Consider the following 12,670-nt stretch of genomic DNA (forward strand, 5'->3'; position numbering starts at 1 on the left):
GAATGTTTACAAAGGAAGTAAAACATATAGAGGTTAAATATTGCTAAAATCTTCAGTACAAATTGCCAAAGTTCTTTTAAAAATAGAATATAAAAGAAAACAAAATGGCAAAATCACCTAACAAAATGATCAGTCATAAAGAATGGCTGCATTTAAGTTGCAATAGACATAAGTTGAGCATCCCCCAAAATATCAAAATTAAAAAAAAAGATGCCACGTACTATAATTTTTGTTACCTTATCTATTGTGGTGAGTAGTGCCTGAGCATCTTCTGGTTCACCCATTTGAAGGTAGACCAAACACATGGCTAAAGCATCCAGAGCCCTGCAATGTCATGTAAATACTAAAATTCAATAAACTTAAAATGAGTAACATTTTGCACTGTTCAGTTTCTATTCAATACTCTATTTTGTTTGAAAGTCTTCATTACTACAGACAGTACAACACATTACTACAGACAGTACAACACATTACTACAGACAGTACAACACATTACTACAGACAGTACAACACATTACTACAGACAATACAACACATTACTACAGACAGTTAATATGCATATTTAATCTGCATTGTTTGTTAGCCTGTTTTTAAATTTCTTTTTTTTTAAAATTTCATTATAAGCTTGAATGTTAGACTTGACATATTCCACAATCAAATTCATTTTCTACTTGACCTGAATCACAGATGTTTTTATTTTATTTTTAGTTTTTATTTTTTGTTGGCAAATATTTTCCTATGAGTATCCGTTAATTAGGATTATTATCTTGCCCTGAGTCATGGACTTTGTGTTTACCACATTTTATATTCTAATTAAAACTAAGATCTATGAACCTTCTATTAGGTTATTTTCCATTAGGTAATAGTTTTTTTAAAATAGAAAATGTTAATTGTGACCTGAGCTCAGGTAGAGGACTATATAATCTTGTTTTTCAAGAAATTATTTATTTGTGCTTAAAGATCTGAGCCAAAACAATTGTATTATTGTTGTGTCCGATAGTTCATTTGGGATGGAGATTTATCTGTTCAAATTATTTAATCACTGGAAATATAGAGTTCTCATCTAAAAATAATATTCATGGACACAGAGTCTTGAATTTACAGTGAAATTTCATATAAAGATATATTCTTGGATTGTATTATTGTGATCTAACAAGATTGTTGGCACATCACCAGTACACAGGTAACCACAGGCACATGAACACTTCCAGCATTGGATTTAATTTGGATTGCAATTAAAGTTTATTCAGAACTTTAATCATTAGGACTTGTGTCTGTAATTCTAGGATTATTTGGGATTCAATTCATAATACCATATGTTCTTTATTTTAAATTTTCACTTCTAGGGAAATAAACTGTTTGTAGAATTTTACAGAGCTTGTTGCTTCTCACACTTTTCTATTACTTATTTTAAGACCACAGAGTTGTAGTATATTATAAAACATTATAACAGACTGTATAACACATTACAGACATTATAATACATTAGTACAAACATTATTACAGACTTTATAACACATTAGTACAGACATTTTATAACACATTATTACCGACAGAATAACATGTCATAGATATTATAACACATTAATATAAGCAGTATAACACATCACAGACATTATAACACATTAGTATAGACAGTATAACACATCAGACATTATAACAAATTAGTACAAACATTACAGACATTATAACACAATGGTACAGACATTTTATAACACATTAATAGAGACAGAATAACATGTCATAGATATTATAACACATTAATATAAACAGTATAACACATCACATACATTATAACACATTAGTATAAACAGTATAACACATCACATACATTATAACACATTAATACATACATTATTATGGACATTATTACTCACAGATTTAGCAACTGTTCTTCATCAAATGATCAAAATTAAACATTACTTGCATCAGGAAAAACATGTTCAAATGTAAATGAATAGTTAGAGAAGATAAAATTCTGAGTCCATAAAAGATGTATCTGGGACCTCATAACTTTATTATAATTATTTTCCCAAGTGAATTTTTCTGTAAGTAAAATCTTTTACATTTTTCACAGCAAGTTACTGCTCTCCAGTCATTACTGTGTGTACTACATACTAATTCTTTTACAAACTCATATAAGTCACAATGTACTTTGCAATGCAAATCTGTCATGGGTGACTGGTCATTAGTGAGTCAGTAACTCTTTGAAAATAGAAATGCTGAGCATCCTATCTCTACTGTAGATGTCTTACAAGGGAATAATGTCTGGATTCCCTTTATGAAGGATATTATGAAAGCAGCACAAATGATGGCCATGTAACCAATGACAACCATATATGGTTACAATTAAATAGTGAATTCGCACCGATATAAATTTCATGTGAATCAAATGAATAGCTAAGGCTTGGTGGTCATCAGCCATAAGATTCTATTCTTGTCTATCTGATGCTAGATCATGGATATACTACTTGGCACAGTTGATTGTGCAGCAAGCAGATTCTATTATGGCTAAGATCAAAATATTATATTTTGGCTTGCAGAGATCACTCTAAGACCAAGAGCTGAAATCTTCATGAGGTTTTGTTGGATCTTTTGAGACTTCACTGAAAGTAACACCCACTTCAGTTACTATCCTAGGGCTTGAGTGGTTATATCCTCTTTTGCAGCCTTCCATAGAAACAAAAGACACATTGTCATGCCTCATTTGTTTTCTCCATGTGCTTGATATAGTGATTCAAAGTACACACAGGATCTTGTATCACTGCCTCTCTTGACATTGATTTAAGAGAGAGAGCATGTGAAAACTCTTTGATAAACCTATTCTTAGCAATAAAACCTGGTTGCATCATTAGGACACTGATGTTTCCGATCTGAACTGGAAATAGTTATGAGATTCACTAACTTAAGCTGAAATTAATTTCTTCACAAGGCTATCCTAACGAATCAGGCTAGAGGGAAATGCCTCTCCTGGCGGGGAAGAAATAACTGAGACCATGGCAGTTTGAGCAGCATTTTTTTTTCTGGGAACATCTATCATAGAACGATCTGATTATTCACCCACACACTTGTTTCACCTGAGAAGGGCTCTCAGAATCGCCTTAAAATACCAAAACTGTGGAGGTGGGGGTGGGTGGAAAGGTAGGCAGGGGCCCAAACCCCTCAGAACTACCTGATAGTGCATTTATAGTTGAGTCTGTGAGGAATGGTGTCTGACCTGGATGGTTATCTTTAGCTACAAGCACTAGCAAAAAAACTTCCAAACCTGAATGCATATGTCATGTGATTTTTTTCTCCCACCCCCAATTTAAGAAGATAGGTCATCAGCTTTAAGTTGTCTGATGTGTTAAGGATTACATTGCCATACAGCTGGTCCTCTCCAGAAACAAAAAAACATTAACTGTAGCCTTAATTTCCAGAAGACTGATGTGAAAGTTTAACTCCTCCAAACTCCACTTGCCACTTACTATCATGAACCATGACAACAGCTGTGCACCCAAACAGTATGTACTGGCACCAGTACATACCTTAACTTCTGACTGGGACATTTTTTTTGTAAAAAAAAAAGACCCTGCCCTGAGCCAATGTTTGTTGAGCCCAGTAGCATCTCATCACTCTGACAAATAAAGTCCTCATTGTAAATCTGAATTGACAAGAATAATGCAAATCTCAGGAAATAACAATAAAAAACACTAAAAGAAGTGAAAAATACATGCAGTGTATGCAAATCAACAAATGATTAGTTTGTTGGAGCACAAGGTCTACAAAAATCATAGTCCACAAATGCAAATGAATTAAATAAATACCAGTAAAAAAAATCTAACTGAATGCTTGCAGCATTTTATATATATATATATATATATATATATATATATATATATATATATATATATATATATATATATATATAGTTTTTTTCTTTTCTAGAAAGCTGGATTCACAAGGAAGTGGCATTTATTTTCCTAATGTTAATGTGATCATGGAATGAATTCAAAATAAAATGGTAGTCCAGAGTGATCCTGTTCACAATATCCCATAATATATTAATTCCAAACATCTTACAAATAAACAAAGACACATTTGGGATTCATAGTATGCTATAAATGTCATCTGGCTCAAAGCCTAAGAACTAATCCTCATCATCCAAGTTGCCCAATAAAGTTCTAAAATCCTCCACTGTAGTCTAGTCATCATAAACATCGTCTAATTTTGATTCCTCATCTTTTCTGACATCTGTGGGTGCTTCTGTGTTGGTCTTGTTTCACTTGTCCATCTCTTCAGGTTTAAAATTACAACAACTCCATCTGGCATCTTTTCTTAAGGCATAGTCTTGTGTTTAAACACAAGTCATAACTTCATTTTTGTGCCATTTGCCAAGAGTTTATATACCACAATGAAATGTTATTTCACTTTCTTTGAAGTCCTTATTGGAAATGTTCTATTTCCAACTCTGTTTATAGAAGTCTTTCCTGGCATATCAAAATAACTGGCATATCAAAATAAGTGAGTTTCATTCATATTTCCAGTGTGTGCCAGATAAAAATCATTGTTTCCTGTTGTTTTTAAAAAATGTATAACAAATTTAAAGAACCTGTCCACTTTTTCGTCAACATAAACATGCAATTTCTGGGCTTTGTGAGTGTTCTAAGCACAAGTCCATGAAGTGGCAAGAGCACCATTCAGCCAAAGTTTGATATGATCCATCACTGTTAGCCTTGGCAGTAGAAAGAGCCATCAATCTTAAATTAGCCTTGACAGTAGAAAGAGCTGTCAATCTTAAATTAGCTTTGGCAGTAGAAACAGCCATCAATCTTAAATTAGCCTTGGCAATAGAAAGAGCTGTCAATCTTAAATTAGCCTTGGCAGTAGAAAGAGCTGTCAATCTTAGATTAGTCTTGGCAGTAGAAAGAGCTGTCAATCTTAAATTAGCTTTGGCAGTAGAAAGAGCCATCAATCTTAAATTAGCCTTGCAGTAGAAAGAGCTGTCAATCTTAAATTAGCTTTGGCAGTAGAAAGAGCCATCAATCTTAAATTAGCTTTGGCAGTGGAAAGAGCCATCAATCTTAAATTAGCTTTGGTAGTAAAAAGAGCCATCAATCTTAAATTAGCTTTGGCAGTAGAAAAAGCCATCAATCTTAAATTAGCTTTGGCAGTAGAAAGAGCTATCAATCTTAAATTAGCCTTGACAGTAGAAAGAGCTGTCAATCTTAAATTAGCCTTGACAGTAGAAACAGCCATCAATCTTAAATTAGCCTTGGCAGTAGAAAGAGCTGTCAATCTTAAATTAGCCTTGACAGTAGAAAGAGCTGTCAATCTTAAATTAGCCTTGATAGTAGAAAGAGCTGTCAATCTTAAATTAGCCTTGACAGGAGAAAGAGCCATCAATCTTAAATTAGCCTTGGCAGTAGAAAGAGCCATCAATCTTAAATTAGCTTTGGCAGTAGAAAGAGCCATCAATCTTAATGGCATTTCTTGTGACCGCATGCACATTCTGATGCAGCTCCAGAATTTAATCTTTCAAACTACACTCCATTTAGTAGAAGGGCTTTCCATTGCTCCACTTTCCTTCAAATGCATGACATTATCAACAACAGCTGGCTTATTCTTGCATTAGTCATGCACCAGTTTCTCTGCCACACCAAATTCACATTCTGCAGCATAGTTGTTATGTTCCTCAGCAAGGTCCGTTACTTTCAACATGACTGCTCTCCTGTAATCATTATGCTCGCTTTTTCCCACATTAGTGAAACTACCAAAATGTACCGATTCATGTAATGACCATGCAAATGCATTAAGAATAAGCAGTCAATATTTTTGAAGTAATTCTTTCCTTAACATTCTCCCTCTTTTCTGCAGCAGTTACTGTGCCCTAAGACTATTGCAATACATAATGAATCTTAAAGGACAATACCTTGTTCTCTCATCATGAACTGTTTTCTGCCTCACGCTAGTTTTCAAAAGCTCCATTGCCTTTTCTGAGAAAAAAAAAGAAAAAACAAAAGAAATTGACACCACATTCTTTTGGCATATTATGCATTTGGGATTTTTGTTTTCACTTAAATTCTCAAATGTATCCTAAATTATCTTGCTTAAGATATTTCTGTCAATTTCAATATTGTTATCAGAGGTAAATATGGAAGTAATGTGGCAAAATCAATTTTTAGTTTAAAATTTTAACAGATGGAACCTTTTGTTCTTGAAAAAGAAATGTTGAGAAATTCCTCAAAGGACTTGGTTCACCTTTGTTTAAATTCAGCCATATATTGACTTTTAATGATATTATTCAGAATGTACTTACAATATAGAAAGTACTTCACAGAACAGTTTTGTTTCAGACATGGGTATTAGTCTTTACTGTGTTTCTAAAGTAAAATGATGATGATGTCATCATATTTGCTATAACATGCAAGGTCATGTGATCAACATGATTTCTGACTCCCAAACAACCACATATGGCTGGTTAGCAACAAAGAAAGGAGAGACCTTACTTTACACCACGATACATGTTCATAGCCTGTATGAAGAGTGAACAGTTGTGCTTAATGCTTGTGGAGAACTATCACCTGAAGGCAGTTTATACAGCTGATTGTTATTGAGGACTAAAAGTCAATCAGAGATAAACAACCACTCATGCACCAGTTACTTAACTGAATGTCAATAACTAGGGTGATGCCATGTTATAACTCCCTTGTGGGATAACCCATCAGGATACTTTGCAAGGGTAGAGTAAACAAAGTGGAACAACCCAATTCCTTACAAGTTAGGTGAGAGAAGAGTGAAACATAAATAAGATATATATGTTGTAGAAACAAAAGTTATTACTCTTTGTTGCCTCAAATGAGAATGTTTAATCCATCTTTGTCAAATATTACTGGGTAGTTTGTGATCAATTTTTCTTTGCAGTCATATTTAACAGTTTTTGGATCAGTGTGTTAGTGTCATTCATTTTTTAAGGTAACATCTCAAAACACAGCTCTGATTTAGGGATGGATGAACCATCAGCAAAGTGATCAAAGCTCAGGAAAACTAAACTTTAGAATTGATTGGTTGATAGAGTTTGATTTCATGAAACTTAGAGAAATAAATTATTTGTTAATTTTACTAACTTGTTGGTTTCACCTCATTTTGTTACTTAGTTTAAGTCCATAAAGTCATAACACCTGTGTCCACCATCTTTACGCATGAGCACATTGGAGAAGAAGGAAGACTCAAAATATAATTGGTTAACACATGTTTACAGAGCCAGTTGGATGCAGCATTATAACTAGGCTGGGACTCTGGCTTTGTTCTCATTCAACAGAGGACCATTTCTGAAGTGCAATGGAAAAGGGTGAGTAGTGTTCCAATTCAGAGGACTTCCAGAATTCTATATAAGAACTAAATACATTGGGTATTTTCCTACCTGGAATCAATTTATTTACTTTTGTTTTAATTATGGTCGTGTATTTTGTGAACACCACACAACTGAGTCTGAATCAAGATGTTAATCATGCCTTTTAGAATATGTCAAATGGTTCAGGATATATTTGAGTATAAAGCTTCTTTGACTCAATGATTCCAAAGTGATCAAGTACTAACATTTCAAATGGCATAGAACACATAGAACTTGAACTTGTACCATAGTTTACATTAACTAATCACACCATCACACAACAGAAACTATGCTTACAATAGGAGTAAGATGCTGACAACTTGAGCCAAATTCTGTATAAAATATTTTCCTTATCTGTGGCTCTACATTTACACACAAATACCCAAAGCATACTTAATCATTTCATGAAATTCACTATTTCAACTTCCAAAATATATCCATAAAAGGAGTAAAACTTTAGTAAAAATTATGAAAATTAATAAAGGTTGGCATTTCTGCTGCAATCTGCTGAATGTGAAAAAAATCAATGTTACTAGGCAAACATCACAAACATCACAAAAATCTCAATGTGAGGAAGAAACTAAGATGTTTAGTGAAACTCAGGCATTAAAATGGATAATAATATATTCAAGCAACAAACAAAAGTCAATTTAGGCATGGTTGTGTCATTTTTTTTATATCTGTAATAATGAAGAAAAAAAAACGTATTTACAAAGCATACCAAATACCTCTTTTGAGGTCATGTGGCACAAGCAGCATATCTCAATGTAATGCAATATTTACATCAAATCAAAGGTGAGATTATATTTTTACAGCCAATCAAAGGTGGGATTATATTTTTACAACCAATCAAAAGGCTCATAATATTTCTCCCATATGATAATGAAAACAGTTTGCAGTCAACAATGTGACAGTAATAACAGTTGTGTAAACAAAAAAGTGGTGTCAATAATAAAAAGCAGATTTAAACAAATGCAAAAAATCTTTCAAATACAGGATCAAATACTTTTTCATGTAAACTTCTATCAGTCAAAAACCACAAGATGTGCTCTGATGGTACATCATCAAAAATTTCCTTGACAGAGTTCACACCAAAAACCTTTTTGTCTCACAGGGTAGAAGTCAATACATCTGAGAAAAGATTCATTTGGAAAGTAGTGCTCTAACATTGATGTGCATCATTTTTACAGCCTGTTTATTAGATCTGGCAAAAAATCAACAGTTAATGAAAGAAAAAAGATAAATATACAAGATATGTTACTGTGTGAAAAATGAACACTTTTTGCAATCTTTAAAGTGATAAATAAATTCATTTTACCATGCTATCAGCATGCATCTGAAGCATTAATGTTTTGAAGAAATAATAACTCTGAAGAGCATCTAAATGAAAACAAAGGAAATTTAAAAAATGAGCCATCTAGAAATATGCCCACACATGACATTCTCCCTGAGCATATGCAAATCTTTGCCTCATGTTAATGTTAGCTGTGTCGCACAGCAGTTTCTTAAATATGTGAGACAAGTTGTGCAGTAAAGAATGATCATTTAAAAACATATAAATTACACCAAGAAAGGGGCATAACTCTGGAGAAATGTAGCTGAGAGCAGCAATACAGTACATTCAGATGTTCACCTCATGTTGATAATCTCTGTTGAATTTCAGGGCAATTCCTCAAAAGATGTGGGAAGAGCTGTGTGCAAAAGAATGATCATACAAAGTCAATATCTCTTAAGGAGAACCACCTGGCATAATGTCTATAAAAAAACATTAGTAATGAAAGCATGACAACAAAGGTTGATTTTGTGTTTATGGCACAGCAACACAAGAAGGTTATTTAATGACATGGCAATTGGAGTAAATGCCTTGCTCAAAGACACAATATTGTAGCTATCCTGGGCTGATCCGATGATGATGGTAAGATCTGAACCGGGACCCTTTTGGTCATGAACATGTTAACCAATGAGTCACAATAGCTCCCTCATGAGATGAGAAAACTGCATGCACAGGTTCACCTCAAGTCAATAATATTCACCAAGTTTCAACACAGTCCATGGAAATATGCAAAAGTAGTCGACCACACACAAATTTTGGGACATTTATATACATATACAAAGAATAGATAAACCTAACGCTATATGTCCCTGTAGCAGGGGCATAAAAAAGAAATAATCATGACAAGAAAATAGCATTGTCTTACCTGGAGTATAGTTCCTGAGTCTGGAGCAGACGATGACCTCTGATAATCTATCTGCCTTTGTTTCTGCCCATACTAATAGAATAAGGTCACTGTCTGTCTGAAATGTACAGATTGATAGAATAAGGTCACTGTCTGTCTGAAATGTACATAATTCTGAGACAGATTTATCACAAATATAAATGAATCTGGGACATGCTAGCAATGTGGCAATTTTTTTGGTACATGCATATATTTTTAAGCAAAGTCAGTGAAGTATGAAATACATCACACTAACTTGGGCTTCTTTAATTGTGACTTTTGTACTCAAAAATGTCAAGCTGAAAGAAATTACAATTATCAGAAGGACAGATGGTCAAATATGTAAAGAACAGAATGACAGATGATTAGGATTTTTAACATAGCTTTAATGATTTTTCAGTCATATCACTATGATATCTGCAGTGTGGCTGTTTATGGCGATATCTAGCACTGGGGCTTCATGCCGTAGACATGAAGCATGATGTCCCACCCAGCCACATTATCCTGACACCAGGATAATCAGTCATAACACTAACCTCTTAATGCAGAGTGTCTAGCGAGGCAGATGTTAATACCATTTTTGTAAGTCTTTGGTATGACTTGGCCGGAGTTCGAACCCACGACCTCCAGCTTCTGAGGCGAACGCTCTAACCATTAGGCCACCGGAGCAGTCCAGAATGACAGAAAAAAAGAGAACAATTTAAATTAAGCTGTGTTAACATGTTCATGCAGGCCCTGTTTTCTTAAAATTTTCTTAGTAAAATAACTCAAGTTCAGAATGTGCAACAGCAGTTGATGAAGATGCTTGATACAAAGTGTCAGATATTTCATTTACTTGGACATTAATCTGATAGCTGTTTTTCATATACTAAAGAATTTTTGATTCTCAAAAAGGTTTGTGCAAGATAGGTCCAACAATTTTGATCACAGGTAATCAAAAACTGACTCTGGTTGGAATTGCTAAATATGAAAAGAGTAACAATCAGATTCTACAGGGTTTTCATTTTTGCAACCTGACTCAAGAGACAATAAAGTTGCTAGCAAAGAAAACAATCAGAGTCACCAATCGCACAATGTAGATGGCATGTTGAGAAAGCTTTATATACTTTTTTTCTACGTTAAAGGCCAACATGTCCAGTTGCCTGTGTTGAACTCTGCTAGTGTCGCTGATCATTTTTATGTCTCCAAAGCATTGCCAAAGTTGTGATTAACAAACCACCCATCTGAGCACAAGTACACAAGGTATCCCTCTACTCTGCACATGTTCTTAAATCTATTGATGTGACAGACTTTCTGGAGTACAACATTCAAACTTTGCAATATCCTCAATACAGACCTGATTTAGCTTAAGTAATTTTTGTCTGAATCCCAATATCAATGATTTGTTGAGGGGCAGGTGATTTGAAAGCTGCCTTGTGGTTGCAATTGCAGTTTTCCAACACAAGAACAGCATACCAAAAAGTCAATACAAAAATGGAATTTAATAACTGGACAATCAGAAGGTATATAGAAGGCATGATGAGTACTCTGAGAGAATGCACCGACATAGTGTTCACTAATAAAGAACTTTACTGTATAGTGCAAATTTTAACTAACCCTCATATATAGACAGTCTTATAAGACTTCATTTTATATGAAATGTATGAAATAAACTAAATTATATTATACTCCAGTATAAGAAATTTTTGTGGGGTACCATTTATAAAGTTTTTGTTGTTGTTGTCCTGAATCATGAGTTTAAAGACCTACAGAAACATTAGCCACATATGATGATGCACCCCACCCATTTTCTTACTGTATTTCATTTCTAGAGATTAACAAAGCTACTAGTATTGATAAATCAACATCGGTACTGTAATCTGGTAATAAATATATTAGCTTTTAGATGTGTTTATTTTAACCTATTGAAAAAAGAATTATAAAGCACTTTGAATGCACACATAAGGTATACAGCAGCTTTATGTTCCACTCACTGCCTTAAATTAACATCTGAGATAAGGATAGAGAGAACCATAGAAAAACATAAGGTATTCAAACACTAGTAATACTAAAAATGAAAGAATGAATAAAAATATTAATATATGAAAATAAAATTTAATACTTATTTAAATTGATCCTTCATTCGATTACAACTATTGTTGCAAAATTGAATTCCTCCAGAAAGCAAATTTCTTTTTCTCAATGCATTTTAAAGCCTGTAAAATACTGGAACTATTGCTTGAATCACTATTATTAATGAAACACTATGTATATACACTGATTGAATCACTATTATTAATGAAACACTATGTATATACACTGATTGAATCACTATTATTAATGAAACACTATGTATATACACTGATTGAATCACTATTATTAATGAAACACTATGTATATACACTGATTGAATCACTATTATTAATGAAACACTATGTATGTACACTGACTGAATCACTATTATTAATGAAACACTATGTATATACACTGACTGAATCACTATTATTAATGAAACACTATGTTTATACACTGACTGAATCACTATTATTAATGAAACACTATGTATATACACTGACTGAATCACTATTATTAATGAAACACTATGTATATACACTGATTGAATCACTATTATTAATGAAACACTATGTATGTACACTGACTGAATCACTATTATTAATGAAACACTATGTATATGCACTGAATCACTATTATTAATGAAACACTATGTATATACACTGATTGAATCACTATTATTAATGAAACACTGTATATACACTGATTGAATCACTATTATTAATGAAACACTATGTATATACACTGACTGAATCACTATTATTAATGAAACACTATGTATATACACTGATTGAATCACTATTATTAATGAAACACTATGTATATACACTGACTGAATCACTATTATTAATGAAACACTATGTATATACACTGAATCACTATTATTAATGAAACACTATGTATATACACTGAATGAATCACTATTATTAATGAAACACTATGTATATACACTGAATCACTATTATTAATGAAACACTATGTATATACACTGATTGAATCACTATTATTAATGAAACACTATGTATATACA

General features: G+C 33.0%; 1 protein-coding gene across 1 annotated transcript in view; it reads right to left on the reverse strand.

The window, feature by feature from the left end:
• LOC149785112 (BLOC-2 complex member HPS3-like) overlaps positions 1-12,670 on the reverse strand; it is a 126,200-nt gene that overhangs the window by 60,646 nt on the left and 52,884 nt on the right. The window contains exons 12-14 of the mRNA XM_089978881.1: positions 9,571-9,667; positions 5,912-5,975; positions 237-324 (exon numbers count right to left, since the gene is read on the reverse strand). Of these exons, the coding sequence (XP_089835007.1) occupies positions 237-324; positions 5,912-5,975; positions 9,571-9,667 (249 nt within the window). The remainder of the gene's footprint in view (positions 1-236; positions 325-5,911; positions 5,976-9,570; positions 9,668-12,670) is intronic.

Source organism: Sinohyriopsis cumingii, chromosome 13, assembly GCF_028554795.1.
Source record: "Sinohyriopsis cumingii isolate HCF-2022 chromosome 13, ASM2855479v2, whole genome shotgun sequence".
Taxonomy (NCBI): Eukaryota; Metazoa; Mollusca; class Bivalvia; order Unionida; family Unionidae; genus Sinohyriopsis; species Sinohyriopsis cumingii.